The following is a 23,433-nucleotide window of genomic DNA, read 5'->3' as shown; positions in this document are numbered from 1 at the left end:
ACTCAGGCATTCATCCATGTATAGAATTTTTTATCACATACTCACATACCTTTAGGAATTGCTCCACAAGGTGGTGCTATTCAGTGCTAAGACAGTGTCATTGTTTCTAAATGTGGCACTTGTACAACTAGGGGAAATGTTTTATTATTATTATTATTATTATTATTATGTAACAAATGATTTCACAATTACACATGTTCGTCTGTGTGCAAAATGGGTGTATTTGGAAGAAAAAACTTTTTATTGCAATCATTATTCCTTAATTAAACAATAAACCACTGCTCACTAGAGACTGGTGTCATTGAGTGAGGATTGGTGCGAATATTTATAATGGACTTCCATGATTCCATTGTATTGCAACAATAACAGCAGCCACTAGAGCCACAGTGCCTGCAGTACCACCCAACAGAATTCCCAGAATTCCCCCACTGATGTGTTGTTTTTCACATACTTCCCCCGAGAACACTGTCATTTGGCTTGAAGAACATCTGCAGAAAGGAAGAAAACAGTCACCCATCACAATTTATAACATTCAGATCAAACACTTATGAGGTAGGTTGGTTGTGAATTAAATGCTGATTACCTACGTGGTAGTTTTTCAACAATTATAAAATACAGTGGGAATCCTGCTTATTGGCTACATCTATAGTTTATCATTAGACGTCTAACCAATAGACATTTTATCAGAAACACCTATTGTATATAATAACTTTATAGATTTACAGTAACTGACTGTAGCTCACATGTTGCTCCAGACCCACCTCTAGCCCCCTAATTAATGGTAAGGGGTTAAAAAAAAGCTGACAGAGCACAGTGTATTGTCACGCCCTTATCTCGTCAGGTTTGTTTTCTCTGTCTCAGCACACGGCTTTGTTTTGTTGTCGTTCACGCCCCGCCTTTGTTCCGCCTCCTTGTTCGTCACCCTCGTTACCCGTTTCAGGTGTTTCTTGTTTGTTGTGTTATTTAAGTCCCCTTCCCTCACTTCCTGTGGTCGTTCATTGTTCCTTGTTCCGTTAGCGCTGTTCTTCATATGGTTCATTTGTTCTTCGTGTTCTTTGTAGTGTTCCTTGTTTCGTTAGCTCTGTTCTTCGTAGTGTTCTTAAACTGTTGGACAAATTATGCATGCAGTTGTTCTCATGCAGTGTGGTGAACCTCACCCCATCCTTGCTTGTGAACGACTGAGCCCTTCGGGGAAGCTCCCTTCATACCCAATCATGACATTCACCTGTTTCCAATTAACCTGTTCACCTGTGTAATGTTCCAAACAGGTATATTTTGAGCATTCCTCAACTTTCCCAGGCTTTTGTTGCTCCTGTCCCAACTCTTTTGGAACGTGTTGCAGGCCGCAAAATTCAAAATGAGAGAATGTTTGCAAAAAAACAAAACAATGAAGTTTATCCATCTGAACATTAAATATTGTCACGCGACTGTCTGTGAGGAGTTGGTCTGTTCTCCCCGTGTCCGCGTGGGTGCTCCGGTTTCCTCCTACAGTCCAAAAACACACGTTGCAGGTGGATTGGCGACTCGAAAGTGTCCGTAGGTGTGAGTGTGTGAGTGAATGTGTGTGTGTCTGTGTTGCCCTGTGAAGGACTGGCGTCTCCTCCAGGGTGTATTCCCGCCTTGCGCCCAATGACTCCAGGTAGGCTCTGGACCCCCGCGACCCTAAATTGGATAAGCAGTTACAGATAATGGATGGATGGATATTGTCACGCCCTCGTTTCGTCTGTTTTCCTGTTCTCAGCACATGGCTTTGTTTTGTTTATGTTCATGCCCCGCCTTTGTTCCGCCTCCTCGTCTTTACCCTTGTTATCCGTTTCAGGTGTTTCCCGTTTGTTATCGTATTTAAGTCCCCTTCCCTCACTTCCTGGGGTCGTTCATTGTTCCGTGTGCCACGTTGTTCTTCGTGTTCCTTGATTCGTTAGCTCTGTTCTTCGTAGTCGCCTTCGTTTCTCTTGCCCCTTTCATACCCCATTCGTGTAGTGTTGTTTCGTATTGTTTAGCTTGCCCTGTTTCCTGTCGTGTTAATTCGTGTTTACTCTCTAGTTCGTTTGTGTTTGTTTTGTTAAATAAAGTCTGTGTTATAAGCGTTTGCGTCCGCCCTCAATCAGTCCGCACCCCACATCCCTAACATGTATACTTGGCTTCATTTGTTATAGCATTTTAAAATTGTGACATTTTTTACATTTTAAAAAACTAATTCTATATTTTGTCACACAAAATAAATTCTTTCAAGAACCATCCACTGAAAGTTTTTTTATGGAACCAGTCCTTTATGATGTGTAGCTGTGTATAATATAACAGCCAAAAGCATATTTTAACATGGATACGTATTTGTTTAAATGTATCTAGATGGAGAACACTGATGTTTCTATGAAAAAATATTATACATAAAACACACAAACAACAATACACAACAGTTACCATTACTAGGGAAGAGATGGAGATGAAAATGTTCACATCAGAACAAGTCAATCAATACTGGAGATATTTTATTTGTTAATGCCTTTGTTAGTGCATTTGTCATGGGCTTTAATTCCTCTATATGGAGTGAATTTTGTGTCAAATGTTCTACGAAAGCAAAAATAAATCTGCATGCAAAATTCCTATAATCAACAGAAAGTATATATTGTGAATTCAAAACAGAAAAAAAAATATATCAAAAGTATATTATTGGTTACCTTTTTTACTTTTTGTAGTTGTGTGATAATGATATTTGTTTGCACTTTGCAAGTCTTTGCTTTCATTTTTTTCCAGTCAGGTATTTTGCTTCTGCTACGTGTTTGGTTCTGAATAGTGATGTGCGGATTGATACTGAAATATCAATACCTCCAATACCAGATCTTTATTCTCTAAAACCGATTCTCAAATCAAAATATTGATACTTTGATACTTCAGTCATTTGAGCTAATGTGTATCATTAACAGGAACAGTGTTAAGTGTTAACACATTGGAAAGTAAATAAACTATTGAGATCTTGTCTAAATGATACACAAATGTGTAAGCACAGTGGCAGAGCGTAAATGTGGAGATATTTCAGCTCTGTCTCTCTTCAGTCTCTGGCGGAGTCCTTCGGTGATGCAGGCAGGCATTATCCAGGTACAGATGTAGAAAATGTGGAGCTTTAAGCACCGCTAAGCACTGTTGCTGTTAGAGATGCTCAAGTTAATAAATATGGTTATGAAATAAGTAACTGAATAAATACATCCTTCAATAAATAGCTGCATGTGTTCAGCTTGGAGTAATAATATGTGTATCACTGAGATAATATCTCATAGGCAAAATAAACCTAGATTTAAGGGTTAAGAATTAAGGTTTCCTAAAGAAATTATTATTTAAAGGGAATTACATAGACTAGCTTTCATTAAATTATACAAACCCAATGAATGGATGGGATACAAACACAATGAAGTTGGGACATTGTGTTATACATAAATAAAAACAGAATATGATGATTTGCAAATTCTTTTCAAACTATATTCAATTGAATACACTATAAAGACAAGATATTTGTAAGGGGCGTGGGGTGAAGGGTGCGGACTGACGGAGGGCGGACGCAAACGCTAATAACACAAAACAACAAAACTTATTTAACAAAACAAACACAACACGACTGGGGCATGAAATGAGCAAGAGAAACGAAGAACCATATTAAGAACAACGTTTCTCAATGTAAAATTGCAAGGAATTTAGGGATTTCATCATCCCTGCAAGTAAGCGGCAAGGCCGAAAACTAGCATTGAATGCCCGTGGCCTTCGATCCCTGAGGCAGCACTGCATTAAAAACCGCCATCATTCTGTAACGGATATTACCACATTGGCTCAGGAACACTTCTGAAAACCATTGTCAGTAAACACAGGTTGTCACTCCATCTACAAGTGCTAGTTAAAACTCTACCATGCAAAGCGAAAGCAATATATCATCAACACCCAGAAATGCTTCTCTTGGCCCAAGCTCATCTGAAATGGACTGACGCAAAGTGGAAAAGTGTCCTGTGGTCTGACGAGTCCACAATTCAAATTGTTTTTGGAAATCCTGGACGTGGCATCCTCCAGGCAAAGAGGAAAAGGATTGTCCAGATCAGCACAACCGCCTCTTGGACCTAGCCATGCCCACCCTGCCAGCTTTCAAGTGTTTTCAAACATGGCAGAATTAGATTTTTTCAGTACACAGCAGCAGGTAAAATGATATAGTTGATATAAATGTTATAATTAATTGCTAAATAATTTGTAGATATTACAGATGCTCATATTTCTTCATTACATCAATGATTTCTCTCCATCCAGTACACTAGAATGGTCATGTAAAATTGTACATTCATTCATTTATTCATTCAGGGTCATAGTGGGTCCAGAGCCTACCTGGAATCACTGGGTGCAAGGCAGGAACACACCCTGGAGGTGGCGCCAGTCCTTCACAGAGTGACACGTTCACTCACACTCACACCTATGGACACTTTGAGTCATCAATCCACCTACCAACATCTGTTTTTGGACCATGGGAGGAAACCGGGGTAAACTCACGCAGACACGGGGAGAACACACCAAACTCCTCACAGACTGTCACCTGGAGTGGGGCTTGAACCCACAACCTCCAGGTCTCTGGAGCTGTGTAACTGCGATACTACCTGCTGCGCCACTGTGATGCCCCTCAAATACCAAGGTTGTTTTACAAATATACTTTTAATATATTTCTTCTGTTTTGCATTGACAGTATATATTTTCTTCTCTTCATTCTAAACATTTTGCTTGCAGATTTATTTTTGCTTTTGTAGAACTTTTCACACAGAATTCACTCCATATAGAGGAATTAAAGCCCATTAGCACATAAAATAGTTTTAATTTTGATTGATTGGTTCTGGTGTGAAACATTTCTAGTCATTTTCTGGACTCTAGCACTGACCTGCATCAAGCCTTGCCTTGGCTAGTGATGCACAGTCCGGGCTTCTCTGGCTTTCGGCACAAAGACAGAGCTCTCCTCTGAAGCTAGAGATGCCTCCGAAGCTTTACTCTGAACAGGAACCTCTGATTTTATGAGATGAGTCAAGTCTGTGAAGGAAATGCCTTGATTAATAAGTATATAAAAAAATGTACTTAAGTTTTTATAGAGATTTTATTTGAGTGGTGTAGAGGATTAACCATCAAAGTTGACAGTGATGATCAAGTCATCATTCTTGAGGAAGCTTCTCTGCTTGAGCTGCTGATGGGAGATGAAGGTGCTCCAACCAAACTGAGGACCTCTGTAGCACTTGCAACTTTCATCCCATATTCCAGACATGGAGGGCTTATTCCATAAAGAGGATTGATCTAAAAATAGAAAACAACACCCATCAACATTTCCTGCAAACGTAAAAACCCATGAACAAATAATGTTTTTATTTTTAGAATCCAAGTGAAAATAAGGGAACTCGTTCTCAACAGGTAACACATTCATTTTCATTTTGTTGGTTAACATCAAAATAATAAATAAATAAAATGTTCAATATGCACAGACAAAAATATGTTTGGTTATGTTACATTTTTGTGAAGTATTTAAATATTACAAATGTAATCCATTATGTTAATGTTCAGTAAATAAACAGTAACTTTGAGGAAAAATGTGGACAAGTGTATTTTTTGTAGAGGTCATATTAATGTATTCTTACAAGACAATTAACAAAATATAATTTAACCAGGTAAACCAAAATTGCATGTATATTAATAGACTACAAAAGCACCTTAAATGAACCCAAAACATCCAAGATGGTCCAGCTAAATGTGACTAAGTAAGAAAATGTTTATGGCAGACTCACCAGTGGTGAAGCTTCTGCTGTTGGACATCTGTAGGGTGGCATCTTGATTTTGATCAATGAAAGTAACTGTGGCCTGTCGGTTAGCAGCTGGCCATTCTAATACTGCATCATTATCACCACTGCACAGGTGAAACATCACTCCCACATACTCTGTAGAACTGTTGCTCCTGCCATTGGGGAACACATCAATGCCATAGCCATAGCCCTCTGAGCTGTAGAAACAAGCACTCCGCACACTTTCTCCCTGTAGAGTGCTCATAAGCAGTCCAGAGACGTTCTGGACTCTCCAAACTGCATTTGGACAGGTGGTCTCAGACAGAATGATGTCATCAATGAAGATTGCCCCAGATGATTCTTTTGAACCCACAACACCTTGGAAGAAGTAGCGGAATTTTTCTTTGACATTCAGAGTCACGTACGCAGTCTTCCAGGAATTGTCATCGTCACCTTAAGCATTTATACATACAACATTAATCAGAGCAGTTGGTGAACACAGTACAGGAGCATGTGCATAATTTCTAGATGTAAAAAAAATGATACAATTTGACATTATATAGATTACCTTTTATTTTGTTAGTTGACAAAATAGTTTTTTAGATCTTCACAATTTTTTTTAATATTTACATTTAGTTTTTTGGGGGGGCTAATGGAAGCTGCAATAAAATGGTAAAAACAATCTATGTATTATCAATGTATTATATTAATTTTACACATTAGAAATATTCTTCGAAGATGAAAGCGTAAATGCTAACACTTCTTTTCAAGCTGCTGTTAATACAATGTCATCAAATAGCATGCTTAGCATGCTTGTTGGCACTGCCAACCATGATAAAAGCAATAGGAAAGTTCACTGGAATTAATATTCAACTCTAAGAGTAGAGATAAAAAAATAACACTTTTAAAATGAGTCAAGAGTTATCTTTAGTGATTCATAGCAGACAAAAAGCAATACAAAAAGGTTTCCACCATGTTTTCAAGTATAGCCTTTGCATAATGGTTCCTCTTTCCATTTACTGAAATGTGAATTCTGACATTTTATAGCTTCCTGACATGTACCAATAAGCTGTAAAGCTCATAATAATTGTCCAAGCACTTCTGTGGTTTACACATTTAATAAATTAGGAGAAATAATACAGTGACTGGACAAAATTACCAGCCCTTGAAATCCTTTGCAAGTCTATAGATGAATTTGGATTAAATAAACTCTCACCTCATTCAAAATCCTAAATTGAACCTTAAACCTTAGATTTTATTCCTAATCCTACAGTATTAGTTATCTGCAAATCACCATGCGTTTTATTACTGAGCATTTGTCTAATTAAATATTTCAATGATGTGAATATTTGTTGATAAGTTTCCATCACAGTGAAAGAATTGATATTCAGAATTGGTCTAAGTACTGATATACTTTATACTAGTGTCTAGGACAAAACAGTGCAAGGAATACTAACTGACTCACCCACAATAGTGTGCATTTTCCTGACTTTGCGAACACTGCCAGTGCCATCATCCATTCGGAGCCAAATAATCAGACTATCGCTCAGACCCCCTGTCATCCTGTAGAAGAACTGCAGACACTGGAAGTCTCTCTTTGGATACAGAATACGAGACTCCAGCAAAGCAGTGTGTCCAACATCTTTATTAGCAGTATCAAATTTCATGTAATAACCAGCATCTACAAAAAAGGTTTAGTATAGTTAGTACTTTTAATCCTTGGTTGATAATTTTATCCTTACTTGTCATTTAAACATGTTGTACACTTACAGGATAGACCTCCTTCAGTAGTCATCATGACTATCAGTAGGCCACCCAGCAATGACCAGCATATAGGATAAGTACAATTGTAGGTCGTATAGATAATATTCAACAGAATATGGTTGTTGAAATACCTTAAATACCTTTGTCTGAACAAAACTGTGAAAATGTGAAATGTGTCTTACTAAGAAAAAATTTTCAAATGATTCTAAATCTATTTTAATTACATTAACATATATGCAAACTTTAAAAAACATAAACTAGAGTGCTGAAAACTTGGCCATTTACCTGAGCACTGTCCTGCGAGAGTGTGGTCCTGAAGTTCTTTGGAGCCCAGAGTCTGGACCCAGTCTGCATTGTCATTCTCATTCTGGATCATCCCACAGATGTTGATCTGCTCAAAAGCACACTGGTCCAACAGAGTACGGGTTTCACCTATAAACACAGTGAAGAACTAAACTGAGTAAAACAAATGTGAAATCCTGTGAAACAAATGAGAGTTCATTTGGGATTGAATTTCTTAGATGTTAATTATAGTTGAAAGCTGCATTTAAATGAAGGAGAAATGTATTATTTAAACAGTGCACTCACTTTTAATATATGGCATGATGTGAAGTCTGCACATGTATTATATATAATAGAGTTCATATAGCATGTATATTCATTTTAGATTTATATTTATTTACTATAGGAATAAATTACAGAATTTAACAGAATTAAAATACATGCATTTCTTCATAAACTTTTAAACATGATCTTTTTATTGGACTGAGTTTGATATTCTAACTGCAGACATATGTGTTAATGCATGGTGACATTGACTTGAAAAATAACTGCAAGAATTAAAGCACCTCTAGTGGGCAGCACCTCCATTTGTGCTCCATTGTCACCACTAGTGAGCTCACACCCTCCTTTACTCCACCATGAAAGTATCAGGATGAGCCTGTTAAATTCCCGTTTGAAGTGTTTTTATTTATGAATATGTGTGCCCCATCAAAAATGGATGCCTGAAGCCCCTGAATCTAGAATTAAGTTGTGAAGCAACGAGTCATGTGATTTTTTTTTATTTCATGGAAATGCATGCATTTCTCTATTATTCATTTAAATCATATATTCGATTTTACTTGACTGTCTTTGGAATTTAACAGACATCTTATGTTCCATTAATCCATAGCAGGTGAACTTAAAGGATGGCAGAAAGTTAATTTTGATATTACAGTTTTCAGGCATTGTGTTATAGATGCCTTTTTTCAAATTACTACAAATTGCTACAGTAGAGGTAACTTACCACAGTCATACATGCGGTTGAGTCTCTCCAGGTCAATGGCGCTGAAATCCAGCCGCTGTCCAATGATGTCATTGAAAGCTGGAATGGCTGTGGTGATGGTGGGGATGTCAGGGTCTTTATTAAAAGAGAAAGGCCTGTAGTGCATGATGGACTCATAGTCGTATGGAGTGTTCAGATCAGTAACAAAGCTGTCGTCATATTTGTTGAAGTTGTGCTCCCTTCCTGTCAGACGCAGAAAAAGAAAATGCATTCATGTAGATATTAGCACATTATACAAAACATGAACAACTTTTCACATATATCTGACTCATTATGGTTTCAGTCCAAATAAAAGGCAGCAAAACAGTTTATCTTCATCTTCACAAAACATAAACATGTATAAGAGCAGTGAAAATATATAGAGTAACATGACAGTAAGTCTGAACAACACAGAGATTGTAAAGGGTGCATCAAAATTCACAGGACACTTTACTTTTAGAGACTGCTGATTGCGGCAATAGAATTCTGAGAAAAGTCTGGTCTTCTTTGATATGCTACACGACCATCTTCCTATTGGAACAACTTGCCTTTGATCCAGCAGGGCAGCTTTCACGATTTTTGACTCACCCTGTAGTTTATTTCTTTGGTATATTCTAGTCTGTTTATATCTTATATTTTTAGAACAGTTCTACACAGTGCTTGCACCATTATTTACAGTCATTTTAAGGGATTAATTGTTCATCTGTGCTAAGAGTAACACTCTTATCTGTCTCGTCTTTCTTCAGCCTATATTTTTAGAATTTAATAATTGTCCTCTGTGTGCTTTTGAAAACATATGATCTCAGTTTTCAATACAAAAGTTATTAAAAGTTATGCTGTTTGTAACCATGTGAAAAATCTTTGATTTTAAGCAGGATGGTTTCATGATAACGAAGTTCTAAACCAGTAACTCAAACTGTAATTCAAACTGAGTCCATCTTAAATATTAATATGCATAGGTGCAATTACAAACTGGCATGGGATTTTAATTTGACTGCATACTTTCAAAAATTATATGGGTTGGCAGCTTTAAGTTAAAATGTCTGTACATACCTGCAATGATTTGGTCCCACCAGATTGTGACATAATCATCTCTGTCTGAGCGTGACTGCTCATGGTAGAAGCCCAGAGCATGGAGTAGCTCATGCTCAACAATGGCTTTTGTGTCACATCTTTCTCCAATAGACACATTCTGGCCTGTCTGCAAATCACCAACAAATGACCAGCACCTGCCATCAAGGACAAACTTATAAACATTGCATTGATGGATGGTTACACTACTCCTATATAAATGAAAACAATGAAAATTATTCCAATAAGCACACATTGTCTTAACACTTAATGTAAATAATAAACAAACGAAAAAAGAGTTACAGAAGAAGGAAAGCTGCGTAATTACAGAATTAATGTAACACAAATTGTGTAATTTAATTCAATGTCATTTTGAAGTATTTATACTGATTTATTTGTCATATAATTTTGATGCATTGTAATCTGCATCTATTAGTTTCAATAGTTTAAATTAATAAAAAACAAAAATTGAGATAAAAATGGACCTTGTTGTAGATGAAATTTGTTGTTACCCATACATAATATAACAAGCACCAGTACAACATGATGGGAGAGACTGATGCAGAAATGTTATTTTATTCGTATTTCAGGATTTAGTGTTGAGTTGTGACAATATTTAATCCAGTACAGGTTTTAGCACTGTATTTATAATCGGTATGTTCAGTAAAGTAGAACTGCTTTGTTGCCTTGTAACTAATGTAAAATGTAAAACCCCATCCACATAAAACCTCTAAAAATTCATACAAAACCTTATCAGACCACAGATTTTATTCAATATTTATTTGGAAACCATGTTGTTACTCACTCACTCACTCATTATTCAGTGCTTTGTGTCAAACACATTGTGTCCCTATTTAAACTCCCTATGAATTGAATCACCAAGAAGTTCAGAAGCTCTTTTTTTGTAAAGCTCACCCATCCAACTTGGTAAATGAAATGTAAGTCTTTTCTCCTTCATACGGCTTAAAGTCCACACAGGACTTCAGACGGTACACTTCCAAGGCTTGTAGGATTACACCTTTTGCATTAAGATCTAGAGGATCAGAAGAAAATTATTTCAATAAAAATCTAAACATAAAACATATACACATGGCAGGATACAGTAGTATCCAAGATCATATATAAAAATATGAAATTTCCAATACAGGAAAATTGACTTTGCTGCATAGTCATTTTTTGAGCATTGATCACCTTGTGTCTTGTTCATTCACTTGATCTGTAATTAGACCTACACTAGTTTTGTCTATAATGAACATGTACAGACTTTTTCCATGTCATTATTATCTACACAGTACAGTAATACCACAACTTAGCATTTAAGATGTATTAGGTATTATGAGTAATCTAGAGATTGCTTAAGTATACAGGAGGGTGTGATTGGTTATATGCAATTAATATTATATATAAAGGACAAGTGTATGTAATCAATGTCAAATATCTTTTGAGGTAAAAGAGTAGATGAATGGAAAACTCCTACCTAAAGTATCAGTCAGTATATAGGGAATTGGAAATTTCCATCTCTTTGTTTCATCCACAATAGCATTCCTTCTGGGCTAAAAAATTAATTGTAGATCTCATAGTAAATATCTAGGTATTTTTAATATGAGCTACAATAAATAATCATATTAATCAAACTATGTTGTGTATTAAAGTTTACTTACATCTCCTGCAATATCCCCTTCAAACAAGTCTCTGTGAGATTCTGAAAATGAGATGTGAATATATTTCAAAGAATTTATATATATATATATATATATATATATATATATATATATATATATATATATATATATATATATATGTTCTTCTATAAAACAGTCAGTTTAAACCGTAGTCCATAGGCTTTATGAATAATAAACCTGGTTATGTTGAAACCATGAATATACCTTATATTATTTTTCTCAAAATTGGTGCCTGAAACTAAAATCAAGCATTATTTGTAAATATGGATTAATAATTTTTAAAATAACTAGAACTCACAAATTTCTATAAAAGTAATGAAATGCTTTATTTCCTGACTGGGCTTTAATTTTAAAATAAAGTGATAGTTACTTAAGTTTATTTCAAGAATGTCTTCCCTCTTTTCCCCAGCATCAGCATCTCCACCTAACATTCAAAAACATCAGTTACCAAAGTGAGAATGTAGTGAGTATTTCTCACTCATTTCAACCTTACAATAAATAAAAGTGAATAAAAATAAATTTAACAAAAAAAGTACCATATTCTGCAGGAAGAGCCTGGAGCTAAATGTAAACAGCAGGAGGAAAAACCAAAGAGGTTATTTATTAATCAGTGAGTAACTACATGTAAGAATAAATAAAACTATAAACTATTTCAGGTGATCAATTGTAACTTTCAGCTGGAAAATTTCCTTTAATTACAAAAAAATTTGGAATAGCATTACAATACCTTTAAGATAAGCAGAACACCAATGAAGATGGTTTTCCACAAGTCCATGTTACTCCAAATGAACAGGCATATGCGTGTGTCACATAGTTGGAATAAACACAGAGATAAAGACCTGGCTTCAGTAGAACTTTGATCTGAAAATCCAGCATAGTTCTGGCTTCTACTTCACACGTGAAGAGAGGCATCAGTTCACACCATATAATTTATGGTGTTCTTGTTTAATGAGTGTCAGCAAAGATTTACACTTCATATCTAAGTTTTATCAAGCCTTTATTACAGCAATCTCAGATTTTGCAAAACACAGCATGAACTATAAAATTTAATATGGAAATTTTTTTTATATATATATATATATATATTATGACATATATAAAAGAAAAAAGGAGCAACAAAAATAGAGTAAAACCTCATTAAATTCTAAAAATTAGAGAGCTAGGCAAGAATTTGACTGGTGTGCCCTGGATATGCAGGGATGGGGTTAAAATATTTTCAAAATGCATCTGAAGAGAAAAGAGGAGTGCAGAATTTGCCAAATACTGTTCTAAAATAAAATTATTGTTACATTAAAATACTAATTATATAAAATAAAACAGTAGAAATAGTAAAATATTAATAATTTATAAATATATTTAATAAAGTATATATCTAGCAAAAACTATTTATGCAGTGAACTACTTCATTGGGTCTCACTTAATATACAAAACAAAATTGCAAAATTACACTCATTCAGGCAGCAAATAAAAATAAATTAAACAGAATGTAAACACAGTTGTAAATGTCACACCCTTGTCCTGTCTTGTCTGTTATGGCTCTGTTTGTTATTGTTCATGTCTCTGCCCTAGTCCCACCTTTGTTCCACCTCTTCGTCCGTGTCCCATTTGTAATCCTGCCCCCTCATTATCTGCTTCAGTTGTCCCTTGTCTGTGTTGTATATTTAAGTTCCTTTGTGTGACTCCTTCTTTGTTCGACATTCCACCTTTTGTCTTGTCTTGTCTCGTCTGTTTCCTCATGCCTTCCAAGTCAGTCTTTGTATCTTTCTTGCCTTGTGTCTGTGTCTTTACTCTGTTTATTTCTGTCTTCAAGTATAGTCTGCTTTAGTTCTCTTTGTCAAGGTGTGTCTCTTTAGCTATCTCTGCCTGTTTAGTTCCCTCTGTTTAGGTTTAGTCTGTATCTGTCTCTTTAGCCTAGGTTTCTGTTTAAGACTTTCTGTCCAAGTCTCCCTGTCTAGGTCTTTCTTTGTCTTGGTATGCTGTTGTGTGATACAAGTCTGTCTGTCTTTGTTTTGCTACCTTTTGTTTAAATAAAAGTCTGTGTTATTAGCAAGTGTGTCGGCCTCCATCAGTCCGCCTCGTGATCCTGACACTAAACTTAAGCCCTAGTGCGCTGGAAATTATTTTAACCAGAGGGATGGTGAAGGGAGGAAAAGAAAAAATTGGGCAGAGAATAAAGGTAAAATGGCCAGCTGCAGTAGATAATGTAGAGTGAAAGTGTATAAATGACTATTTGAAAGGTATATTGGCTGGTTTGAAGAGATCAGCAGAGAAGAAATTTAGTAGTTTTAGGTAAAGTTATTTATGAATATTGAAATGGCAAGGTTTGGTATGTTGCAGAAAAAGCAAAAGGGACAAGACTGTACATAACTGAAAGCCTGATATGGTAATGTAGTCTGCTGCCTGCAAAACAGTTATAATGGTAGAAGTCATAGTGCCATGGGAAGGATGTCTCAAAGCTGCCCATGAGTCTAAGCAGGCCAAATATTCTGACCTGACATATTCTGGAGTGTAGGAAGGCTGGATGGAGGACTGTGACGTACTCTGTGGAGATGGATGGGTCTTACAGGGGCAAGGCAATGGAGAGTCATCAGGGAGCTGTCAGAAGAGGCAGTTTTTGGTTGTGGCTAAGGAGGAAAGCAAAGAACTAGGGTTCAGACAACACCTATGGCATCGGCATGGGGTGGTAAGGAGAGTTCACTGCCATCGCTCTGCCACTTGGAGACATACTGGGAAACAATGATTCCAGTATTTCCCTAGGAAAATGAAGCTTCTTCCTGAGGTAAACTCTCAGCTTCCACTCCTTGCCTAACACGAGGAGTCTTCTGGCAGTGCACATTGACGCACTCCACTAATCTGTGCATCTGTACAAATGGGAGGCGGGCACTGTTTGGCGATTAACCCTTCTGACCAATCAGAGGAGTGCGCATTAACCCTTCTGACCAATCATTCGTTTGTGCGCATGTCCCTTGGTGCCAAATAGAGAAGGGAAAAAATTATTCGGCATTGCTGCTGACACCTACGACAGAGTTGTTTATGGCCACCGCTACAAATGGGGCAAAACTGTGAACGTATGATATTTTTGTGCTTGTGTGTATAGAACTGGATTTGTGCAGCTGCAGTGAAGAGTTTGTGAAGGTGTAACTGTTAAGCTGTACTTGTGTGAGAGGAAAAATATCTACAAGTTTGCAACTCCTGAAGAGATTTTCTCTGTGACTTCAAATTTACTGATACATATGTGTGACTATTTTCTACAACTACAAATCTCACTGTCACAGGTGCTCAGGGGTTTTGCACCAAATACACCTCCATACTAATTGCTCTCCACACTGGGAAAGGGTAGTACCGCCATTGCTTTGGGACAGGGGAGGGACTCTCAGCAGCACCCTTTACAGTACAACCACAGTAAATGTGCTGTCATGTCCAAATCTCCAAAGGTCTCCAGTAACACAAGAACAAGTCGTTGAATTTTTCGCCAGTTGCTTTTTTAAAAAGAGTCGCTAGGGGTCTGAATACTCGCTAAATATACTGACAAAATCGTTAAGTTGGCAACCCAAGCATTTACCAAATCCGCTTGAGTTGTGTTATTTTATAATTTATCTTATAATTTCTTTAATAAGAGGATTTAGGCTGTGCATATCTCCTGCTTATATACTTATATATAATTCTGTGGGCATCATTTTCTGGTACACTACATTTAACTCACATTTCAACAAGGTAGCACAACTCGTCAGAACACCAGCCCTGCAAGTGACAATGTATATTTTAAAGCAAGTGTTCAAGTACAATCTGCAATCTGATGAAAATTGTGAGAAAAATATTTTAAAAATATATATGCCACAACATGCGATATGTTTCAAATTTAGATTTATTGAGACAAAAATGTAATGACTCAAAATGTGTCATGTTAATACAGCTACTGTGTTAATCAACTGAAAAACAACTAATTATTCTGGTGTCTAGTCCGCAAGAAAAAAAGCTGTCAGCTGTATCATGAGGTGAAGGTAACAACTTTGCCAGCTTCTTATCAGATCAATGGGGTCAAATCTGAAAAGTAAAAGTAAGATATATGTAAGTATATGAAATATACTGTACTGTGCACTTGCAAGATGTAAAAACTTTTTATCTCTATTGATTGTAAGTTACCTTCAAATTCAATGAAGAGAATTAGGTCATCATTCTTCAAGTAACTCCGGCGTTTAAGGTCAAAGTGAGAGAAGAAAGCATTGTAGCCCCAGGTCCAGCCATGATAGCAATCACAGGAAGGGTCATATGTGCCCACCTTAGAAGGATTGTCCCAGTAAAAACGGTCAGTACCTAGAAAACAAAAGTGATGATTTTTAGCAATCTGTAGCATTTTTCAAAATGAAGTGTGACAAAATTCTCATAACAGCATATCAGTATGATTTGCAAATAAAACTCTAAATCTATTTTTCTTTTGCCCAATTTTTTTAGTGACGTAAACTTGAGTGTTCTATTGCCTTTATACAACAGCTTTGAAAATAAATCATAATTATATAAATATATATATATATATATATATACGGAACTGTGAAAGTGGTGTCAGATATGTTTATGAAATTAGTAAATCCTTCCATAGCTTATTGCTATGCCACAGTAATGAACTCTGCTGAATAAATTCCTCCAGATAACCTTGCTTCTGTCTAAAATAATCTTTATCTAGTCTGGCGTGCTTGATCAAGCTGCAACTATCACAAATTTCAGCATGTTCCCTTTGTAGTGCACCCTAAGTGGTAACTTAACTAGCTGTAATGCATTATATTAATAAACATATACCCATATTGAACCATGGTTGCATGACTTAATTTTAAACATTTTGTGCTCAGTTCTACACCCACAGTCATGACTTACATGTAATGTTAGTGCACTATATAGTGAATGGGGAATGTTTTGAGACATGCCCTGAATGTGCAGCTAAAAAGAATCGCACAATTGCTAAGGACCGTTACAGTAACTGATTCTCCGATGGGTTTTCTGTTTTCTCTCTTCTTCATTCTTATTTGTTTTGTATACTTACCTGGCTTCATCTCAAGGCATTTAATTAATATCTTATTTTGTATTTGTGTTTAGTGCCAGTCACTGCCCCAGTCTACATTTATTACAAGTTAAACTTAAAAGTCAAATATGTTTATAGCAGTGAATGAGTAAAATTGGTACACAATTTTTTTTTATTTATCAGTAATAGTATCCTCGAAGTAAATGAAGAGTTTATTGGCGTAAAACATGAACTGAAGTTTATTTAGTGGTGAAAAATATAATAAGGACAGCTGCAGCATAAAATAGAGTTGTTAGCAATGGCTCAGCAGAGTGATACAGTGGTTGTGAAAAAATGTGCTGTTATCACAAAAAAAAGGACAGTTTAGAACACCTCTCAACCAATCAGACTGCATGACTGGAACTAACTGTTATGTGTGTGTGTGTGTGTGTGTATATATATATATATGTCTTTTACATTGTGTGAAAATTTCATGATGTATAGAACAATAGATAGATAGTTCAACTATAGATGTACCACACATATCTTACATACTTTTTATTTATCTGCATGACTGTTAAAGGATGCGGTTTGAAGCCATTTTGTGAGATTGACCCATATGCAGCAGTGGTATGTTTCATTAAAGAAACTTGCTTCAGGATGCAAGAGCAGGTACTCACCTGGTATGAGCTGTTTGCTGTTTGTTGTGAAACTAAAAGAGAAAGACTGACGTTGTGTGACATCAGGGTCCTGGTCCAGCACAGTGAGAGTCACCTGTCTGTTTCCTGCTGGCCACTGCAGGGTCTTGTCATTCTCGCCACTGGTAAGATGGAAAAAGGCCCCGATGTAGCCATCCACATAGGAGTTGGGCAAAAGCTGAAGACCAAAGCCATAACCCTCAGGGCTGTAGAACCGTGGGCTCTGGATGTACTGACCCGCTCCGTATCTATCTAGGTATGCGCTAAAGTTGGGTATTCTCCAAGTGGCACTGGGGCAACGAGTCTCTGCCAAGCTAATATCATCCAGAAGAATTCCTCCAGATGAATGGGACTGGTCACCAATAATGCCTTGGAATGCATAGTGGAATTTTCCATCCATTCTCAGAGGCACATGGGCAATCTTCCAAGAGTGATCACTATCACCTAAAGCAGTCATATCACATATTAGTTACTCACATGATGACTAAAGACTGTAATTTATACAGAATAAAACTGACAATGGAAGTATCTTAGTGGGTAACATAGCTTCCTTCCATATGTCAAACTACAGTTTAATTCGCAGCTTTAGCAGGGCAGGACACTTTAATAAGAAGAGTCCTTGGGAAATATTAGTAGAAATATAAAATGATTGAAAAAGGTAACTTTGTGACAAATGCCTTAAGTATTAAGGTAAACAAGCAAATGTATGTTAATGTTACTGTTACCTGTCCAGAAAACAAACTATTCTCACCATTTATTGTTGTTACTGTTGTTCCAGTGGGTGTACCATCTGATGCTTCCTGTTTTGTCCAAATGACGAGTTTGTCTTTTGGACTTCCAGTCATTTTATAGAACACTTGAAGACACTGTAGCTTCCTTTTAGGGTAGAGAGTTCTTGACTCCAAGAAAGCAGATTCACCAGTTTTTCCTGAGCTTGTGCTGAAGAACATGTAATATCCTGCATCTTGAAAAAATAATGGGAAAATGTGGCATGATTTTTTTAAACTAATATTGAAAAAATTTGCATTAGTAAATATTTTCCTGTAAGTAAAAAATAGAATAAATAAAAATGTTCCCACTAAATGAACTGTATTCTTTAGGGGAGCATTTTTCTCAATTCCAACAACAATTAAAACACAACTCTAATTTGATGATAATTAACAAAAGCAGTTTACATTTTCAGATGTTTGAGTGATTGTGCATCTGATATAAACAATTATGCAGCTTCATATAAATAAAAAAGGATTTACAGACCTCTGCATTTACCAGCCAGAGTGTGGTCATGTGACTGAGGGGAACTTTGTGAGCGCACCCACTTGGTGCCATGCCCCTCCTGATACCTGTGGACCATACCACAAATCCCAAGAGTCTCAAAAGAACATTGATCCAATAGAGTGAGAGGAGCAGCTGCAAAGAACAAACCACATCTCAGTATTATTCTCATAATTATTGCTCTCCCACAAGTTACTATTATGATTTTTTTGGGTGTTGAAAGTATGTATAATTCCTATAGCAGCATTATTTAAATATACAAAACACTGCTGTTGGATTTATGTTACTGAAAAAAAAACAATCCCACAAAAAGAGCTGTCAACTGAAACTATGTAAAAGGTTATTATATTATGCTATTTAATTCATATTAGAGCATTGTTGTTCCCATTAATTTAGCTGGTTTTAGTTTACTCTTCAGGGCTGTGGTTTGTCAGGATGTTGCCCAGAGTCACCGGGTGCAATGTAGGAAAACATTACGAAACGGAATGTTAATAATGTAGCAGATACTTCTTAGATGTAGGTTGTTTTTGATGTCACAATAAAAAACCAACGGCTTTATCTCATGACCATCATGACCAAATAATTCTTTCACAATCTATGATTTCTGTAAGCGGCTGCATTATTATAAGGGTTACTGCATGCTACTTAACAGCTTCAGGCAAAACACACATCATACAGATGATGTAACTGTATTGAGCAGTAAAGTGTTCTCCACTAATCATGTTGAGCTGTGGAATGCTGGAATCTTAACTACAGTTTGCAGAAGGAGGCATGTGGATGTTTAATGTGATCATGACCTAAAATACATTGATGTAAAGTGCTGAATGTGAAGCATTTTGTGAAATGTTAGTGTGAATGAGTGATTAACATAATGAGTGCGTGAGTTTATGGGATGCAAGCCAGTTCCGTGAGGTGCAGATGAAAAATGAAAAAAAAAATGCCAAAGCTTTTCACACATCAGCAATTGTATATATTTGATTAAATACTCACTGCAGTTGTACATCCGGTTCAGTCTCAGCAGATCCAGGGAGCTGAAATCATTGTACTGGCCAAGCAATTGGGTGAGCTCTGGGTCCTTGGCTGTCATGGTGGGGTAGCGAGGGTCTACATTGAAGGAGTATGGTCCATAGTGCATAATAGACTCATAATCATAGGGGGTGTTCTGATCACTTATGAATGAGTCATCATATTTATTAAAGTTGTGCTCCATACCTGCATCAAAAGCAATTCAAGTTTAACATAAACCTGGGTTTGTATTATAACATAAAAATCCAATGTCATCCAGATTTACCAGGAATGATCTGATTCCACCAAATGCTGATATAATCATCCCTGTCAGTACGAGACTGCTCATGGTAGAATCCCAGTGCATGAAGAATCTCGTGCATTATGGTGCCTTTGTAGTCACAATTTTCACCAAGGGAGAGCTGCTGACCCTCTTTAAGATCTCCAACCATTGACCAGCATCTGTAGAGTAATGCACAGCAGTAACGATATTGAGACTGATAATGAAACAAGCTTTGATAAGCATTGAGTTAATATGGTTCTTCACTTAAAGGCTACTGATAAGCGGAATGAATCCATGAATCAGCTGCAAATATTAAAATTAAAGTATAATGTCTGTAAAAAGCTGCAAGTAACATATAGTATGGTTTCTTCCTAAGTACACTCTGAAAATCTGATTATTTGAGGTATTGAAATAGGCATATTTCATAGGTGTCAAACAACAACTCCCAAAACCCCATATTGTTAGTGTTTTAGAGGTGTATATTTTGCTTTAGAAATATAGGACTGCTGTTCTGGTGATGCCTTTCCATTTTTGACAGCTTGTTTCTGAACATTATGATGTAGGCCTATATTGTAAATATTTAATTGCAATGTTAATTATAATCATATTTCCAACCCTTACATACCCATCCAACTTTTCAAATCGAATGAAGCTCTTCTCTCCTTCATAAGGTTTGAAATCCACACAGGACTTCAGACGATAGGTCTCAAATGCCTGGAATATCACACCCTTTGCATTGAGGTCTATGAAATGAGAGTGCTCAATTAGCAAATACTGCATAGATTCCTTAGTCATTTCATGCTGTAGCATAAAGGAAATGTTTACCAAGGCTGTCACCAAAGATGTAAGGAATGGGGAATTTCCATCGGTATGCTTTGTCTATAAGAGCATTACGTCCAGGCTACAAAAGAAAATGTCACATAAAACATCTAATTTTCTGCTCTGCAGTGGTGACAGTAAATGTTCATGAAAAAAAAAATAATTGAAAATGTTCTCTATTTAGTAAATAAACCTCAATATGAGCGCTTGTTTTTATGTACTATTTTACAGTTGCAGTATATTAATGACAAAGTATGAAAGTCAAATCTTGATATTTATTGTTTTGGAGAGAATCAGTCTTCACAAACAAATACTGACCTTTTTTAAATAAGTACTTTCAATAAGTTTATTTGGAATCTTTTTGATCCTTTAAAGTTGTAATTAATAATAACTGCTGCAAATAACATTTAATATTTAGATATTTATTCATTTGGCAGATATATATATTCTGATATTTTATTCCTCAGTCATGAAGTAATTATAACAAGACAGTATTAAGATTAGTATTAGTAAAAAAAAAAGTAACAGTATTAGTACTGGATACTGGCTTTAAAAAATAGTGGTATCTGTCGTGATCAGATAGTTAAAAAAATCTAGATAAAAAAAGTCTAAATATATACTTATGCAACAGCTGATAAATTCACAAATCATTCATTAAGGCTAGCTATGCACAGAAGAGATAGAAACCCAATCAAGATGTAGATAACCTTGGCATGTTCAAAATATTAACCACACAAAATTGTATAGTTTACTTACGGGTAAGGCCATGTCACCTCCAACCAGGGGTGTCTTCACATCTAACCAAATAGTAATTGCATATAATTTCTTCTTAATAATGCAGCGGACACACATTTAAATGATTTTATGGAGTGAATGGTGAAGTTAATATAACGCATACCTTTATTGATGGAGGAGATGTCCCGAGGCAAGACCACCTCACCATCAATGGCATGAGCTGAAGTAGGAATAAAAGAGATTAAAATTTGAATTGCTGCTGTCTAATGAAAGGAAGACTTAAATCTAGACATTATGTCATTTTAATATAGTGTTATGGTCAAATATGTATTTAATCTTGTTAAAAAGTGTCCCATCAGCAAGTATCAAACTCTACAATTATTTTTTTTTCCAAATATATATTGTACCCAAGCATAACATTTGTTTGAGTGGGTGGCCAAGGCACAATCTGACATTTTTATATTATGTATTATGTATTATGTATATATTATTATTTCTGACATATTTTTTATATTAAAATCAGCACATATATTAAAACTATGCAATACATTTTGGTAGAAAAATGTTATATAAATTTGTTCGCTAAACATAAACCTATTTGCAAATAACAGATTAAAAGGACAGAAATTAACACACAAACAGGACAAACCATACAGTGAATATTAGCATTTAAAAATAAATGAATGAGAAAATTCCTCATAAGTCTGCTTCATAATTAAGGAAGCGGTTGCAGTTCATGAAAGTGCACTTTCCACAATGTTTCACCTTAATAACATGTGAAAACTAAACCTTACAAGCAAGTTAATTTGGGCCTGATCTAATTTAGATTTATGGAACAAGAATGAGAGAAGACAGTGATCTTACAGGTCTCTCTGGAAAATCGTCCAATCTGCAACAGCACAGAAATGAAGCAGAAGTTAAACAACAACAAACAAAATAAAATCAACCTAACATAGTTGTATGTTTTTAGGCAGGAATTCCACAACATTTAAACATTAAAACTACATTTATTTGTAGTTTCTCTAAACAGCAGATAAGATAGCTTGACAAAACAATTAAATTTAGATTGTTAACAATCCATTGAATAGTCCAGCACCATTAGTACACATCAAAACTATACAAACAAATAAATTATTTACGTATTGTAGCATAAACTGTTGTATGTCAAATTTTCACAAATGAAAATAATATTTAATATACTACAATATTAAACAAAAATATTTCTGATGTATGTTTTCATATGTTCCTGTAAACTGTCTGACCTATTTGTATCTAATTTTATAAGTAAGTAAGATAAGATAAGGATAGGCCCCACAAAATTATCTGACACTAGAATAAAGGGAAAAAATTATAGTCAAATTTATACAGACAATTTCACCATAGATTGATTAAGTTGATCTTTTAAATACTTTGTAGAATTGAGATCTCAAAATCTCAATCTCAGAACAAAAATATGTATTAATTGAAGTCCGAGAGCAGAAAGTAAATTATTTTTTCTTTCTTTCTTTTTCCCTAAGAAACATATTTCTAAATTGCATCAAATTGGCCATCTTAACCTTGCTTTACTGAATTTTAGTAAAGAAAAGTGAGCCTACTGTGAAAGCTGAGGACAGAGAAAGAGCCGTGCAGCACAGAACCAGCCCCTGGAGCTGCATTTTAATGTCACAGCAAAACTACACCACCGAGTTAAAGAGACTGCCTCGTTTTAAATAGGCTCCCTCATTATTAGAGCCATGGACTTTGCTCCGTAGCTGTATTAACACGGCCTTGTTAATAGTGAACCTTTCTCTTTTAATATGGGGAGGTAATCTGAGGTAACAGACAAGAACTGCTGAGTGAATAAATGACCATAAGAAACAATAATCACCTGTCATGTCTTATCAGAAATATGACAGGTGATTATTATTTCTTATGGTCATTTATTCACTCAGCAGTTCTTGTCTGATATGCTTTATGGATTAGTGTAAATGACTGGAGGGTGTTCAGAAGTTCATAAACACCTTTTATAATTAATTAATTCAGCTA

At 35.7% G+C, this 23,433-nt stretch overlaps 2 protein-coding genes across 2 annotated transcripts; both read right to left on the bottom strand.

Annotated features, from left to right (window-relative positions):
- Nucleotides 1-325: 325 nt before the first annotated feature.
- On the bottom strand, nt 326-12,378 carry mep1a.2 (meprin A, alpha (PABA peptide hydrolase), tandem duplicate 2). Its single transcript, XM_066677857.1, is given in 15 exon segments — nt 326-488; nt 4,901-4,939; nt 4,941-5,046; nt 5,137-5,304; nt 5,790-6,236; nt 7,249-7,464; nt 7,833-7,979; nt 8,833-9,054; nt 9,904-10,079; nt 10,837-10,954; nt 11,399-11,474; nt 11,583-11,623; nt 11,974-12,027; nt 12,140-12,164; nt 12,331-12,378. Coding segments are annotated over 15 exon segments (2,046 nt in total).
- Nucleotides 12,379-15,556: 3,178 nt separating this feature from the next.
- On the bottom strand, nt 15,557-23,063 carry LOC136702386 (meprin A subunit alpha-like). Its single transcript, XM_066677426.1, has 13 exons — nt 23,004-23,063; nt 22,273-22,297; nt 21,572-21,628; nt 21,430-21,470; nt 20,680-20,755; nt 20,480-20,597; nt 19,858-20,033; nt 19,557-19,778; nt 18,549-18,701; nt 18,046-18,258; nt 17,277-17,738; nt 15,747-15,917; nt 15,557-15,647 (listed from the first exon to the last, which is right to left on the bottom strand). The coding sequence occupies exons 1-13, from the start codon at nt 23,061-23,063 to the stop codon at nt 15,628-15,630; spliced, it is 1,794 nt and encodes a 597-aa protein (XP_066533523.1). The 3' UTR covers nt 15,557-15,627.
- Between the last annotated feature and the right edge of the window lie 370 nt (nt 23,064-23,433).

The sequence above is a fragment of the Hoplias malabaricus genome, chromosome 7, assembly GCF_029633855.1.
Source record: "Hoplias malabaricus isolate fHopMal1 chromosome 7, fHopMal1.hap1, whole genome shotgun sequence".
NCBI classification, from domain to species: Eukaryota; Metazoa; Chordata; class Actinopteri; order Characiformes; family Erythrinidae; genus Hoplias; species Hoplias malabaricus.
Note: the sequence above shows the minus strand (reverse complement) of the source record. Positions and strands in the feature narration are given on the sequence as shown.

Coding starts and splice junctions, on each gene's coding strand:
- LOC136702386 (XM_066677426.1), bottom strand. CDS start 23,063: ATGCAGCTCCAGGGGCTGGTTCTGTGCTGCACGGCTCTTTCTCTGTCC. Junction 21,471..21,571: donor CATCTCCTCCATCAATAAAG/GTATGCGTTATA, acceptor CTATTTGGTTAG/ATGTGAAGACACCCCTGGTT. Junction 20,756..21,429: donor GAGGTGACATGGCCTTACCC/GTAAGTAAACTA, acceptor TTTCTTTTGTAG/CCTGGACGTAATGCTCTTAT.